This window comes from Tamandua tetradactyla, chromosome 4 (assembly GCF_023851605.1).
Source record: "Tamandua tetradactyla isolate mTamTet1 chromosome 4, mTamTet1.pri, whole genome shotgun sequence".
Taxonomy (NCBI): domain Eukaryota; kingdom Metazoa; phylum Chordata; class Mammalia; order Pilosa; family Myrmecophagidae; genus Tamandua; species Tamandua tetradactyla.
The window spans coordinates 191923871-191940759 of record NC_135330.1 but is presented as its reverse complement, the minus strand read 5'-3'; the positions used below and the strand labels follow the sequence as shown (position 1 = coordinate 191940759).

At 45.5% G+C, this 16889-nt stretch overlaps 1 protein-coding gene across 4 annotated transcripts in view; it reads right to left on the bottom strand.

Moving 5' to 3' along the window:
• Positions 1 to 296: 296 nt before the first annotated feature.
• WASF3 (WASP family member 3) overlaps positions 297 to 16889 on the bottom strand; it is a 160450-nt gene continuing 143857 nt past the window's right edge. For 3 of the 4 annotated variants that reach the window (XM_077158897.1, XM_077158898.1, XM_077158896.1), the window contains 4 exons: positions 12079 to 12254; positions 7713 to 7961; positions 6054 to 6421; positions 297 to 3687 (listed from right to left, as the gene is read on the bottom strand). In XM_077158897.1, coding sequence (XP_077015012.1) covers positions 3530 to 3687; positions 6054 to 6421; positions 7713 to 7961; positions 12079 to 12254 — 951 coding nt within the window. In that variant the 3' untranslated portion in view covers positions 297 to 3529. Of the gene's footprint in view, positions 3688 to 6053; positions 6422 to 7712; positions 7962 to 8934; positions 9102 to 12078; positions 12255 to 16889 lie in introns of all 4 variants that reach the window. The other variant, XM_077158899.1, reaches the window with a different exon arrangement.

Here is a 16889-nt window from a genome sequence, read left to right as displayed (position 1 = left end):
AAGCACCCCGTAAGAGAGCATGAGTCGCTGTGATTACGGAGAGGAACCGCTGTGGTTGCTCTGGGCACGTCTTCGCTCCCAGGCTGCAGGGGTTTCTAACTATACCAGGCCTTCCCTCATGGAATTCAATTTGGACTCTTGGTTACATAGAAATTACAAAGAAATTCAAATGAAGTCAGAGTAGTATCTTCTGTTATCTAATTAGGTAAATGTTAGATTAAAATCCCACTCAACCCTCGTTTTCTGACATCTCCCCCAAAACAGGTCAAACAGTAACACTATCAAAAAGAAAGAACTTTCAGGATTGAAAGTGTAATTTTATTTAGATGTTACTTGTACATAATCCATTATAAGATATACAAACAGATAAAAATTGTTTAACAGGAGTTAAATTTTTTAATACCACTTTAGATCCAATTTACAACAGTCTTGGTAATACTGGAAGATGACAGATATTCTGATTTAGAAAACAAAAAGGATTTGCTACTCTGGCTGATACGTTCCCGCTAGTCTTTAATGGATTAAAATGTATCATGTACTTCAGCTGTATATTAATTACAAAACTTTCACACAACTTAGCCACTTGGTGCTCAGAAAAGATTTTGAAGTTCTAAAGTTTTACTGAGATGAAAATGTTAATTCTTTAACAGATCCTTACTGAAGAAAAATAGAAGTGTATCAAATCTTACGGTTTGGGCCTAATACTGCTAATTCTGCCCTGCTCCCCTGTGTCACGTCTGTGCTGCTAACACGGTACCGAGAAACCATTTTCTCCCCGCTGCCTAAGTCTGTGCTGTAAGGAAAAGGCTAGTGATAACTTAAATTAAAATATACAAGGGGACAATTTAATATAGCCTTACTGTTTATAACTGCCCTTTCAAACGTACAATAATAGATACGGATCATGCTTTTAAATGTTTTTCTCCAATTGTTCTGGTAAATACTTTTTGAAAGTGAAAACTGAGTATTCAAAAACTCACTTTTTGTTTCCAGGTAATACCACGATTTCGGAAAGGCCTGGATTTAAATTTTAGAATAAATCCAATTTTCTGAGTTTTATTCATCTTCCATTCCTTTTGAGTCTTATATAATACCTGGGGCAAAAGCTTTTTCACTAGTCATAAAACCAAGTTGAAAATAATTTATTGATTAAGCTACTGGAAGGCAACTAAAAGTTATTAGGCTAATGAATAAAGTGGCCAATAATTTTATTGAGATAAGATAGAAACAGAAGAAACCCTGGCATGGGTAGTAGCTTTAATCCGTTCTTCCATCCTGAGAACACAAGGGCCTTAAAGAACACAGGGGCACTGCTGGATATATTCTAGACCGCTACAGGCAACTCCTAAGACAAAAGTAACAATCAAGACAAAGTAGTATAAATGTAAAATAAAGCTAAAAAGTGGAAACTCCTAAGAATAATGGCAACACAGTAGCCCTCTACATCAAGGTAAAAAAGGAAAAAAAAATTGTTAGTAGCCACTACTAACATCCTGGAAAACCATGGTGACCAGTCAAATGGTGCAGCTCCAAGAGCAGAAACTGAGGGAGCAGCGCCCCAACAGCCAGCAGCTAAAAAGGCTCAGGTAAGCAGGGAGACACATGGTCCTGGAAGGAGAAGCAGGCATCAGGTCACCTGGAGAGTGGCTCAGCGGCCGCCGACCGCCCACGAGAACTCAACCAACAAAAGCATCAGCTGTGGTCCTGTGTGCATTCCCACCTTCAACGCAAACAACTGTCACCTGAACATTCTCTCCTTCACTGTAACTAAGGGATAGTCTCTAACAATCGCAATCTGCTTGAAAGGTGGCATGGAAGTAACAATTCCTTAGTAAGTACGGGGTCTTAGTGCGGGAGGACCTCGTTTTACACCAGCTCAAGATGTGCAAATTCGGGTACCTGTGATTGACAACTGAAAAAAATAACGGCAGGGAGAGAGAGAATTGAGATTTTAAAAAAATTATTTCTATGATTGTTTACTTTTTGTTACTAGAGTGCTTATTTGCCTTATTTATAAAAAAATATGTGATAGGTACGTTCGTATAAGAAATACTTATTAAATAACAGGGTTTGCTACTCCGCTCAAAGAGTCCTGGAGAGCACCGGTCTCGTAAGACGAGGCCCCACTGCAGACCCGTGCAGGCGTCTGCTGTCCAAGCATGGGTGTTTGTTTATCCTAACCAACAGGTACCCTGCACCCAGAACCACAGTACAGGAGCCCTCATCCATGAGCTTGCCAAGGGCTGTCCTCCTAGGAAAACAAACCCCATATCCCTGGGTCCCCCACGTGTGGAAGAAGAGGGCAGGGTGAAAGGGAGAGGGAAGCAGGCTGGCACCCCGGCAGGTCACACCCCAGCGATGTGACGAGGCGCCTCCTACAACTGGATGTGCCGGGGCCATCTGAGACCACGGAGCCGTGTGCTCCTAGGACAGGGCAAGGGCCTGCTCAGGGGCCAGCGACCCTGGACTGGCCACAGCACCGAGGAAAGGGACCAGCTGTGAGCCTGCATCCACTGGACGCTGAGCTTTTAAGATTCGGGGCACAGGGAGGCAGGCGTGTCCGAGGCTCTGCTGCATGTTAAGCGAAGCACTCTACCTCGCTGGGGACTCAGCTTCTGGGGAACTGGAAATGGAAACAGCCCCTGCCTGCGGCGCCCAGGGCTGATGCGCAGAACCAGATCCCACCAGACCTCTGGCTCCCGTAGGTCAAGCTGGAATGGCTTTCTACGTTCTTGAATATCATCCCCAACCTGGCCCCTGAAGGCAAAAAGGACCCTGTTTTCATCTTCATTACTACTGAGCTGCTGACATCTGGTGCAGAAATCGTCAACCAGCATGTATTAAGTGAACGGCCCCAGGGTGAGGGGAAATTACTGTGGAATCTTGCCTAAAAAGGGTCCCATCCAATGTCACATTTCATAAGAACGTGCAAAGGAAGTGAAATTATTCAACAGAACATTAAAATTCACTCGGAGGCTACCAAGCCAACGGACTGAGAGCAGAAACGTGTCTCTCTTCACTTGTTTACTCTTTCCCTCTGGAACCAACTTCTTCTGAAACACAGTTTTTAAAAGTAAAACACCACGTACTGCTGGGAAGACATCGCCCCGACACAGTCGCCAGCCTTGCAGAGGCCAAACAACCAGGCAGCTTCACAAACACACAGCAAGTCTGCAGAATTACAATAATCGGTAAGAGTAAACCCAAACGGCACTAAATACTCTCATGGCCAAGAAGAAAGCAAAATGCTGTTTCCAGGACAATGCAATAATTACAGCATATTTCTCCGTGTGCAGCACAATTTGCTATGTGTAGTGGCACTTAAGTATTACACAGTAAATACTGAAAAAACCCAGGAGTTTTGGATGTGCAGAAGCAGTACCACATTATTAATACAAAAGGTGCTAAGCTACGGGGTTATAATACCACTAGTGAAGTGCTGAGAACACACATCCAGCGCACGCGGTGCTGCGTGACAACCCACACAGCCACCGGGTGGTCAGCGCGTGGCTGGCCCGTGAACGCCGCCTCAATCTGACCAGTCGTTGTCATCAAATTCCGAGTCGTCGTCGGAGTCGCTGTACTCCACGGCGATGCGCCGCGAGAGGATCGTGGCCACGTCGTTCCCGACAGGCTCACGCTTGGCCTCCTGTTCCCGCTGCTCCTGCACCTTTTTTAGCTGGATTCCTGAGGACACAGTAAGCAGGAGAGAATTAAAGCCCTTTGCTGGTTCCAATGAAAGAAAAAAGTCTCTCTTGATTCCCCCCCCCCCATCCAACACCGAGCACAACAACTTCTGGAAATGGGAAGGAAGGGGGAGGGCGGCTTGGGAAATATTAGAAGTTTCATGACCAAAAAAAAGAGAATATGAATGCAAAGTCATTAACTTCGTTTTTTATAATGCAGTAATGCCTTGAAATACAAAGAAAAGTTATTTATAGGTTCAGAGCACATGGACACCACTGAAGACAATTCCAAAGCGGCACCGACCAGTGAGGTGGTCACTAGCCACAGGTGGCTATTTGAATGTCACTGTGGCCACAGCACTGGTCAGTGCAGACCTGGAACTTTTCCGTCACCACTGAGCACTTCCCGGACAGCACTGGAATGCAAAGGTGTGGGAGATACTGCCTGCCCCTCTAGTCTTCTGTCACACACAGGACGTAGCTGAGAAACCTTTGTTTCAGTCATTATTATTGAAAATGGATGTAAGGCCCAACCATCTACTCTCTTCTTAGTAACAAAATGCCATTTTTGATGATGTAATGTGTATCTTTCTTTTTTTTTTTTTAACTTTTTATTTAGGAATAATTTCAGATTTTCAGGAGAATTTTTAAGGCTAATAGAAAAAGCATTCCCATATGCCCAGATTCTCCAGCTGATAATATTTTGATACCAGTTATTTTATCAATCTTTCTCTTTATCATTCATACACACACATACACATGCATTTTCTCCTTCACCATTTGAGTATGTTTTACTTAATGCTCCTTTACACCAACAAAATACTTTACATGTATTTCCTAAAAAGAAACACACAAAAAAACTACCCAAATAAAACTGACATAGATAAACAATTGGACCCTATTCTACAGGCCTTATGCAAGTTTTGCCAACAGAACCAATATAGTAAACGAAAAAAAATGTTGCCGCTGATTCAGGGGCCAAGGCGGATGGACGCTGCGTTAGTGGTCACATCTCTTTAATCGGGGGCAGTTCTTTGATCTTGGTGTTTAGACATGGACATTTTTTAAGAATACAGGCAGCTATTTCGCAGAAAAGTTTCTCAGTTCGGGTTTGTCTGTTTCCTCACGAGCAGATTCAGCCTACGTATCAGTTCCTTCCAGGTGTGCCCCAGCTTGCCACAGCTTCTGTACCAAAGGAACACTCACAAGGGTGGCTTAAATCACAAGTGCTTATCGTCTCACAATTCTGAAGACCCGACGTCCAAAAGCAAGGGGTCGGCAGGGTCACGCTTTCTCCCGGAGTCCATGGCACTCTGGGCCCGCCGACCGCAATTGCCAAGGTCCCCCCGCAATTGCCGAGGTCCCCCCACAATCGCTGAGGTCCCCCCGCAATTGCCGAGGTCCCCCCACAATCGCTGAGGTGCCCCTGCAATTGCTGAGGTCCCCTGCTTCCCTCTGCCTCTGGGCACAGGACGAGCACTTGTCTCCTCTGTGCTCTTCCTTTCCACTGGCCTCTGGTTGCTTTCGTGGCATTTTCTCTCCGTAAGGCACACAGACTGCGGCCCCCTCCCCCCTTACCTAACAGGCCCTACTTCAGATGTGCTCACACTCAGAACACAGGGTAACACCCGAACTGTCCTCTGAGCGGTACGTGAGTCCATCCCCAACGTGAAAAAGCAAGTCCAACCTTGTCTTGTTGTGACCCCAGATGTGCTATCCACGAGGCCTCGCGGCGCACGCCCCACGGCAGGAGAAGCTCCTGGGATCCTGGGGTTTTTCCAACCTGGCCTGGGGCTACGATGAGCCGGTGTGGGCAGAGTCTGAAGGTGGGGGTGGAGGTTCAGGGGAGGCCCAGAGGGTGCGGCTCCACCTGCTTCAGCCAGAGGGTCTCAAAGCTGCATGTTTCACATTCTGGGGGTCAGTGCAGGGTTTTCATCTGACAAAAGTGCTCTGCGGCTGAGTAAATGCTGACACACCACTGGCTCAGAACATCGTGCTACAAGCAAGAAAGTCCAAGACATACCTAGACTTGACTTTACTTTTTAAAATCAATCACTGATCCGAACTGATTTTCTTTCACTCATACTTTCCACCCAGAGAAAAGAACCGACTATCATTTCTGTGACCCGGGTCCTCACGAAGTGATGACTTCCTGAATTTCAATTCCTTATCATCATGTGGTCACCTTGCCCCAGCAAAAACACCTGTACCTCAGAAAACCAAACTCAAGAGCAGGCCCCTTTAGCCCCAGTCCCAAACCCAGCTGATTGTCGAGAGTGGCCCTGTGCAGCCACCGCTGCTGCTCCTGCTGGAGATGAAGCGACGTGGGCCCCGGAAGGTGGCTGGGCACGTGGAGGTCCCACTTACCCATTCGAATAGCGGCCAGAAGGTCACTGCGCGCGTCACTGATCGGCGGTTGTGCAGTTTCTTGCCGCCGAGCCTCAGCTGCTGGGGGGGCATGCATGGGGGAGGATGAAAGAGAAGAGGCCACCCCCGGGGGGCCTGGCGGGGGTGGAGGGGGGCCCGGAGGCGGGGGGGCTGTGACTACCAGCCCGGTGGAGGGAGGGTGGGGGGGCGCCGTGTACGTGGAGCCAGCGGCTGCAGGGAAGGACGGCTGCATGGGCATCTGCAGAGGGCTGACAAATGCAGTTTGTGCTGAAGGGATCATAGGAGGCGGTGGGGGAGGAGGTGGTCCCGACGGGCTGTAGTATTCGATGATCTGTGCTGGGAGCATCCTGAGGAAAAGCCGAAACCTGCAGTGAGTGAAGGAACCACGGGGTGGGGGGGACATGCTCCGAGGTGCCACTGAGCCTCACAGAGAGGCCCTCACCCGGTGCACAGCGTCCTTAGAACGTACATCCCTGGGGGGCACAAACCTGTTTTGGGTCAGTCATTTTCACAGCTGTGCATTACCCATTAAGATGGAATTCAAGGTCTTCTACTGAAATGCACCAAAAGGTGACCTTGCAAGAGTCAAACCATTTTCTGTGAGCAGCTACAGGAGTGCAGTGGACTGCAGAGGTGGAAATGTAAAAGCTCCCTCAACCTTTCTACCCCATCTTCAAAACTGGGCGGTTCACAAACTCGTCTTACAAGGGGTCGGGAGCTCATCCTGTGGAAACACCTATGGCCACGATGCTCACAAGAACACTTAGAGCTCTGAAGGTCCCACAGCCAGGGACCCCACTAAGCCACAGCGCAGGGACCTTTTGCCCGACAGTGAGAAACGCCTCCACAGCACCCTCGGAGGGATCGTGACTTTGGGAGAACCAGCAGGTGGGAAACATCCTGAGCCCAGCGATCAGGGTGAAAACACTGAAAGCTGAGGCACGTACACCCAGAAGGTGACTCAGATGCCACTGGCTGTGAGCTGAAGATCACACGTGTTAGCTGCAGCACATGCTCAACTTTTCTGGGCAGCGACTGAAGACTAACTCTTTCAAGAGTAGGTTAAGCTGAAACAGAGAGAGCTGAAGATAGTTCATCAGAATAAAGGTGGGACTTTATCTGGGAAATAAAACACTGGAGCATGAGGGCCTTTCGAGGGCAGTGCCTGGCTTCCACCTGCTTAACAGGCAACAGGACGTGGTGATAGATGCTGGGCACCACGAGGTTAAGATAGGTGAGGGGGGCGTACAGGTGCTGAGCTGCAGGGTTAGCAGGGAGAATCCTGGGCTACCTGGCAGAGGCAGGGACCTCGAGGTCTGGAGCAGGTGCAGCAGGAGGGCCTTTCAACCTCAAACCAGCGCATCGGCTTAACGACCCACCTGCCCTACCTGCCTGTATGTGGACATGGAATGTGCACACACGGGTACAGACCCAGACCTGAGAATTCAACTTCGTTAATGAGAAGTGAGGAGGGAGCATAAGCCTGCACCTACTTTAGCAAACCCAGAGCAGGTCACTGATCATGGCGTCCCTAGGCAGTAACTCCTGGCTGCGTTCTGGCCCCTTAACGTCCACTTAAGTTAGCGCTTCCACGGCACACACCGAAGGGCCCCGAGCAGCACAAGCGCGTCCACGCACCCGTAGTCGGCGGGAGCCAGCGGCGCGGTGGCCGGAGCCCCATCGGCGGCCTGGGGGGGCGGCGGCGGCGGCTGCTGCGGCCTGTTGAGGGCCGGGTGCCTCGCGGAGCCGGGGGGCGGCCTGTGCTCCTGCTCCAGGGTGGGCGGCGCCTCTCCACCTGCCGCGTAGGACGGGGTGGCCGGCGGCTGCTGCAGAGAGTGGTTGGGAGTGGCCGGGTAGGAGTAGTCGGTGACATCGGACGCGTGTGATCTGAAATCAAAGGAAAAGGGGGTAGGAGAAGTTAAAGACAGGTCCCCTCACGGGCACGGGGCGTGCACAGATTGTGACACTGCCCTTTTCATGCACAGAATCACCTGCTTATTTCTCTTCCCCATCGACTACATATAGTCCCAGGCGAGCCCCGGCACAGCGGCACAATCTCTATTCTAGCAGCAAGCCCCCGTGTTACAGGAATTCCGATTCTCAGCTTTAAAAACATGAGTAAGTCAGACAGACTGGCAAGCAGGAAACAGCAGAGCCCCACTTCCACGATATTTCAGCATAAGCCAGAAGGCTACAAGACAAATTCCATTCCATTTAAAAACAGCATCTAGGGCAGACATGAGACTTCAGCGGCAAATGAAACTGACAGCACAGAATTAGGAGTTATAAAATGGCAGGCAACTGGGATAAATATTAACATTAAAAAGAGGAAAAGAAATCAAGAACGCAGTAGAGTGAATCGCATTTTTTTAAACAGAAGAAACATATTTAACTCAAAGAGAAAGAAGCCACGTGATGCGACACGTAAAGGCCTTGTTTTCTTTGAATACACAGTTGAGCATGAAAATCTGGAAGAAATGGCAGTATTTTATTAGTAGAGTGAATCGCATTTTTTTAAACAGAAGAAACATATTTAACTCAGAGAGAAAGAAGCCACGTGATGCGACACGTAAAGGCCTTGTTTTCTTTGAATACACAGTTGAGCATGAAAATCTGGAAGGAATGGCAGTATTTTGTTAGTCGAGCGTGGAGCTGGCAGAGATGCCGAGTGCTGGCGTGCGAGTAAAGCCGGCGGGCGCAGAGAAGGACTCGTGGTGCTGGAGGCTTTGTGGCATTAGTAACAGACGGTCGTGGGGTCCTGGCACAGGATTACAGGACACGTGGAGTCAGGACAGGGGAGGCAAGTCCTCTCGCGACGACGGAAGCAAGGTGGGTACCCAAAGAAAGCAAAACGACAAACCCTCTGGGCATCCTGTCCTCCTGGGCGCTCCCTGCCTGCTCCAGTCTCTTTGCGTCACTCATAAACTCAATGCCCATTTTCCTTCTCTCCCACTCTTCTCTTCTGGTCCTCACTTTTCTCACATGTATTTGCTGGTTTCTGTTAGGATTCAGCTTGTGTTTCTCTCTCTGAAGAAAACAGGCAGAAATACATTGGGGACGTGGAGGGGCAGTGAAGACACAGATGGAAGGTTGCACCTCGGGGTTTCCACCAGCCACTCTCCTGGCGCCACATGGCACCAGAAGCTCCATGGACGAGAAGAGATGCTATAACTGCTTCCTTCTCCCCTCATGGCAGTGCATTTCCTAGATGACACTGCACACAGGGTGATGTCTTCTCAACTATGCAAACGGTGCAAGAAAATGAGTTAAACGTCGTCTTTTAACATGGGAAGAACCTGACCTTTTTTTAGACTTAGCATATTTTAAAAAAGTAAATATCAGAAACGCCGGCTAACAATGACTGTGTGAGACGAGGTGTCAGTGACTGTGCACAACGTTTCGAAGGAGAGTAAGTCACCCAGCAAAACACGGGGTGTTTCCGAGATGAGGCACAGGAAATGGTAAATGTGCCAGCACGACTGGGATGGCATTCCTTGTAAAGCAGCTCTGTGAGACAGGGACAAAAGGTGCCAAGAAAAAGCAGCTAGCTACACAGAGAAGTAAAACAATTGGCAATGACTGGTTTAGGTAGAAGATCAAAGCCACAGCCTGCCAGAGGGCAGGGCATGGGTGAAGGACAGGGGACCAGAGGGGACTGGCCAGCTGATTTATGTCTAGCAGCTGAGGAGGTCCTGGGCAGGAGGCAGAGGAGAGGATACAGCAGCTGCGGGGAGGTGTGGCCACCCAGTGGTGGGGCAGAGTCAGCCACAGGGGCCACCCCTCGGCCAACGTGGGGAAGACAGAGGAGGGCGATGGCAATATTGAAACTGGAGTCGCAGCGCCCCAAGAGTCAGGGGTAAAATGAAATGAACCCCCAGGGGTTTCTGAGTAGCCAGCGGGGAGAGCTGGAGAGCTGCCACCCAGGGCTCAGAACAGGGCAGGGAGAAACAAACCAACAAGGACGGCTGGCAGAGGTGGCACACTGCCTGGAGGCGGGGAAAGAGAGCAGATCACAACGTGGACGAGCAGTTCATCAGTTCTCACCCAGAGTCACGCCTGGCAACAGACCATTCCTAAGTGTGTTTATAGCGGGACCTGCATTTCTGATCCTGGGGACGGGTGAAAATTGTAATCATGGCCATGAATTGTGGCGTTTTCACTTCCTCAAAGGTACCCTGACTACGTACAGATGAGAAGGTACCTGTTAAAAATCACGTTTCTGAACAATACTTGAGATAGAAGAAATTAAAAAGTCACAAGATAACATATAGTATGATTCTAATTTTATAAAAGAAAAAAGTCCAGGTATTTAAAAAAATACTAAACTAAGGTGAAATACACTAAAATGTCAGCAGTGGTTTGTTTCCTCTGAGTGAGGGGATTATGGATGTTTTATCATTTCTTCCTGTAATTAATAAATACAATAAATTTGTTATTTTACAATAAAAAAGTGATACCAATAAAGTGAAGAATGAAGTTTTTGCTAATTCAAGGGATAAAATTAATACACCCAGTACAGTGAGGAATTATAATCTATTAACCTGGTAACAGGTGATGTATGTCTACAGTGAGAGGCCATTGGAGATAGTATGAAACAAAAGGAAATTCTGAAGAAATAAAACTCATAATTACAATTTAATTTTTGAAAAATAGGGAAAAAATGCTCTCAGAAGCTAGAATGATTATCAATGAATGAAAAAAATGATCCATCATTTTTTCCATCTGGAATCTGTTAAAATAAAATGGTATCTATGGGGCAAAAATAAAATATATGTTTTGCATGCATAAACAGTCACAAATTAGGGAAAAAAGGAAACAGACATCATGAGAACTATTAAATTCAAGTACTAATCTCCCCCCTCAAAAAAATTATGAGCAGAATTGTATCATTATTCTTACTTTGTGTAAAAATAAACTGACATTAAAATTCAAGCTTGAGGCCAGAATTCAGTTGATGCTCCAATAATTCTCCGATTTTTAAGAGGTAAGAGCTTGTATGGAAAACTTTCCCTGATCAACACCTGACAGGCCTCGTAGGGCAGGGATATTTGAGGGTCCTGTACGGCCAAACACATCTTTCATTCAGTAAACAGATAGTGAGCATCTGCTACAGGTCAGAGTCTGGTGTGAAATACAAAGTCTGTGAAGGTTTTAAAAAGAGTAAAACCCCAAATGGATACAGACATAAAAAAAAGGTCCAGGTTGTCAATGATTTTGAAACATTCTTGAATGTTGCATTGTACAAATTCTCTATTCAAATTTTTAAATGCTGATGGGAGACTTTATGAATTTATGCAAATAGAAAACTACAACTTTACAAAAGTAGAAACAGGAAATGACAGCTAAAAGTTTAAAAAGGACATCCAGGTTCTAGTTATCCAATGAACACCTTCTGTGATAAATGCAACTCTGACCACATCAGTCACACCTGCAAGGAATATTTTTACCAAATTGCTAGTAAATGTTTTAAGCAAACTCCAACAGCATTCTTCTCCTGAAATTAGAATGCATAACATTAGTTACCTGAAGTCAGTAAAAATCTCTTTTGCTCACAACTTTTGGAAAGGGTCATCAAAAAGAACAATGAAGTTATCCTTCAATCACATTAATTACCACCTACCAATTATTTTTGGATTCCAAGTGACAAAGAAAATTCGACATGCCAAGCTAACACAAAGGGAAAGAATTAAATGGTTATTAAAATAAAAATTCAAGTCAATGACAGTTGCTAACCCAAAATTCAGAATGCATGTTAAAACACTTCTAAGTAAACTGAACAATAAATTTAAATCAGATTTAATTAGAAAGCAAACAAAGGTACCCAATGTAAAATAAAACTGTTTTAAAGTATTATTTCAAAATCAAAATACATAAAATTGGTTTTTAAGGAAAATTCTGAAACATGTTGCAGCCACGTAAACCCCAAAGCTGCCGCTGCATTTTCCACTGGTGATAAAACGGAGGGCGGCTCAGTTGTGGGTGGGGGGCTGTGACACACACACACCTAGTGTCTGGGGACAGAGATCCCTCGGAAGACGCTCCGTGGTACACACTCTGAGACAACCTGTTGTCAGGTCTAAGCTCCTTGTCATATGCCATCATATTCCACTCCTGGCGCCTGTTCCTGGCTTTTCTAACCTTTTTCACCTCACGGGTTGTGCCATCTACACGCTTTTGCTCCTGGCGTCCAGGGAAAGAAAGGAAGCATGCCGAGACAGAAGGGAAAAAGCAGGTTAAATGCAATTATAATGCACAGGAAACAAGACTGATATGCAGACAAGAGACATTCACATTTTATCATTTAATGTTAAGAAAATTCTAAAGCAGCCTACTCCTCTTCCCCAACAGACCCAGCCAAAAGGAAATGATATTTACCCATAGAAAGGTAAATACTGAAAAGCTCCTATGCTACTACCGGAGTGGCTTATTATCATTTTTGGAAAAGAACTCCCACTTTACTAGCTTTTAGCTTGTTTTAAATGTACTATACCTGTTAGAGCCACATTATACAGGTGAAATATCTGACAACACCATAAAGAAATATTGTTTCTCACCACTACACAATTCTGTTAACATGCAATTATCTTCCAAAAGGAGTAATAGAAATGCTCTGGTCCCAGTTTCTAAATATTATAGGGTATTTAAACTAACCCTGTAACTACATTCACCCAAAATGAAAACAAGATAAAAACTTACCTTCCCCATACAAAAAGTCACTCTTACTCCAGCCCTACTTTGCCAGCAGTAATATTGCAAAAATGTATTCAATGAACATTTAGGCCCTACACGCATACATACTTCTTTAACGGTGAGGACAGTTATTTCCATGTGTGTTTAAACATTTCTCCTGCTTCCCTCGTAAGACTGTATTATTTTTAAGACAAGAACTATATACATGCCTTTACTTCTCATGCCCATCTGGGGCACCTCAACACATCACCTTCCACATGGTCCACATTTAAGAAGTGCTGACTATGCAACCAAACCCACGGCCAGGGCCGGGACGTGAGTTTCGTGCTGGCTCCATCCCAGCACTGCTAGGTACTGATGATCAGATGGCCAAAAAAGCCATGGTCTCTGCCCTCTTGGAGCTCGCAGTCTACTGGGGGAAGCCTTCAAAATCACACAAACCAACACACCATTGTAAAACTGGTAAACATAAATTAGGAAACGCTGTTGAGACTGGAAGCCAGGGGTGGCTGACCTGGGAGTGACTTGGAGACAAGACTGATGGAGCAAACAGGCATTACTTCTGCAAAGGAGGAGGGCCAGACGCGTGCCAAGAACTGGGGACACGATGTGCCAAGGCCCAGAGGAAGGGGCCTGCACTGCGTTAGGAGAAAAGGAAGAAGGGAAATGGTGACAGCGTGAGGGCCTGAGATCTGAAAGGCAGGCAAAGGCTGGAAGGCCACGTTTAAAATGCCGTTCTCCATCCCATGAGCAGTGGGAAACACTGCGGAATGTTTTCCAAGGCGGGAAGGCAGAGGCTGACATAACGAGGAAAGGCAGTCGAAAATGCTGTTATGGAGAAAGGATTAAAGGGGAGAGACAGGGACAGGGCACCAGTTAGAAAGCAACTGCAATGGCCCAGTGGGAGGAGATGGAAGTGGCTCGGGGTGAGTGTGAAGACGGAACTGGGCTTGTTTCCAGAGACATTCAGGAAACTCTGGCAATGGATTGGCACAGAATGTGGGCATGAAATTCAATGAAGATACAGAGATGCTTAATAAGGGTATTAAAAAATGTGCAATACAAAGTAGGTTTTTTCTTTTGGCTCATCAAAAAAAAAACATCCAGTCCTGGAAAAGGCCTGCTAAGCACATAAATGGTTCAGTCTATTTTAGGGACGAATAAACAATATGATGGGGTCTATCAAATTTTAAAAATTCATATTCTCTTTGATGTGGCAATTCGACTTTGAGGAATTTACCCTGAAGACATATCTGCATGTGAGTAAAGCTACAACAGGACAAGGATGCCCACAGCAATCTTGAAACAGCAAACATCAGAAACACCCTAAATATTCACTAACAGGGTAATGGGTAAAAAGAGGACAAGTATTCATATTTTGGAATAGGACACAACTATTAAAAAGGATGGAGTTGATTTTAATATCTATGTCTACATATGCCTCCCTAAAAATATCAAGCATAGCACAATGCTATTTATACAAAACTACCTTGTAAAATGTATATGAAGGCTTTAAAGGCCTAAAAAGATACACACCAAACTAACAAGTTGCTCCTAGGGAGAGGAGGGCCTTTACTTCCTTCAGAGTTACTTGAACATTTTACAACCAGCACATATTGTTAGTACAGTTTTAAAAACCAAAAGAGCTATATGGGGGGTGGTTTCAACGTGATTTCAGCGTGCGCCCTCATTGACAGCCACTGTATTAAATGAGTTCCTGCCGCCTTCCTTTTAAGAGCTGTATGCTGACATCTCAGGGGCTGAGTGTCAGGTCAGCGACAACTTTCTTCCCTGTGGCTCAGCCCCCAAATCTACCACCGCCATGTCACACACGTCCGCACACGGCAAGCCAAGCGGGCAGAACCTGAGGACCTAACCATGAGGCCCCAGGCCCCAGTGACCACAGGGCCTACATGAAAACCCCTGGGTATGCCAAGTATTTCCTACCCCAGGGCGACCTTCCGTCCTTCTACTCAGACTGCTTCCCGATTCTGAAACATGCCCCTCATATGCCCTACACCTTTCAGCCTACCCCCCAACACACACACACACACACACACACACACACACACACACACACACACACACACACACACACACACACACACACGTTTTGCTGATTCCTATCCATTTATCGGATCTGGTGTAAATGGCGCCCTCTAGAGTGCCCTCCCTGGTACCCCACCTCTCTCCTCTCACCATAGCTCCCTGCACTGACTGTACCTTCACAACACTCGCCCACACTGTACTCACATACTTAACAGCACGTGCTTTGTGTGTAATGATTTAGTGTTTTCCCCAATAAACTGTAATCTCCATGAGGGTAAGAATCCTGTCTTTATCATGACATTTATTCGGCACTTAGAAGGCATTCAAAAGAGAATTATTATATAAACGAATGAATGGAACAAAAAAGAAATTCTTAATCAAAATTTTAAGTGTTTGAGGAACGTGGAGTGAGATTTAACAGCAAAGGAAATGGCAAACTGATTCTGAAAACACAATAATCACTAGGCTGCTTTCCCTCAAAGACACTGGCAAAAAATAATTAAGTATTTTTGCCAAAGGGTACCCTAGAAGGCATTTTAAGGGGACAAGAAAGTATTAAAGGAAAATATTCCTTAAAGCCCTGTTCCTCTAAAAAGGTGGGAGATTAAGACAAGAACGCCTTTAAATACTTCTTTCTTTCCCATTGAAGAGATTTATGTCTTTCTTTCCTTTACTTCAATACACTGTAGAACTCAGCAATTCTTCCAAGATTTCCAAATTTTCTCAAATCTTCCCAACCCACCAGCTCAAAGAAGAAAGTATGACTTCAAGCCCTTTTGAATCCTTCCCTAAAATCCAGTGGTACTGTCTTACACTTGCACAGTCTGCAAATTGTTTGCGTGTACTCTTTTATGAATCCTATTTTAGAGATGAAAAAGTGGTGATTCAAAGAGGCCCAGTTAAATGCCATATAAACAAAGTAAATGAAGAGCTGGGACAAAGTCCAGAATTTCTCCCCACTCCCAATTGTGACTCCTACTGGGCAAATATACCTAAACACTTCCAAAACTTAGAGCCATCAACTCACAAAATGCCAAGCATTTCTCTTAACCAAAGCATTCTGAAGTTTGCCAAGGCAACTGGGAAGGTGCTTTTAAGTATAGCTTACATATAAAAGTCTTAGCAAACACCTGCTCTTAGAGATTTAACTCTTAGTGGCTATGTCTCCATTTTAGGCCCCAAAGGAACAATTTTCAGAACAGAAATCTCTCAACCTAAGCAGTGTGGGTATGTCCCTCCAAGGGTGCTTGTACAGAAAATGCTTCTCAACACACAAAGGGTACCTCATTTTTAGTGACTAGTATCCCATAGCCATGCAGATCACATTTGCTTTTCTATTCAATATGAACATCTCACCACGGTCCTTGTGATGTTCCATTACATGTGCCAACTTGGCTAGGTTATAGTATCTATTGTTTGGTCAAGTAAGCACTGGCCTGTTTGTTATTGTGAGGGTATTTCATCGATGGAAAGGCATCTATAATCAGTTGACTGCATATACAGTTGACTGCATCTACAATTAACAAACAGGCAGCACTGAGCAATGCAAGGAGTCTCCTCATCCCAAATAGCCAGAAATGAAGGCTTCAGAGATCAGAAAGAATTTCTGCCTTCACCTTCAACCAGTCAGCTTCCACCAGGAATATGCGAGACTTTAGAATCACCTTTACAGTCCTATGAATTGTGGACTCACCAGCCCCACAGTCACATAGGCCAATCCCACACAATAAATCAATCTCTTTCTGTCTATCTGTGTGTATGGGCGTGATGTTGGTTCTATTTTTCTGGGGAATCCTGACTAATATACTCTTAATTACAGCTAAGTAGTAACTCAACAATTATGAACATAAAAAAAGACAAAAGCCGATGATTATATTGATATGGAATGGTTGACTGCTTATGAAATTTTAGAGCAGAAAGATATAAAAGTTGTAACATATGGTTACAAACAAAAGTGATATTTTCAGGCACTACTTTTGTTAAAGAAATTAAGTATTAGAGAGCAAATCAGATAGTACTAAACAATAGTATTACCATGTCACATTGTTAGGCTCTTTGTAAAATACTAACCTTGAA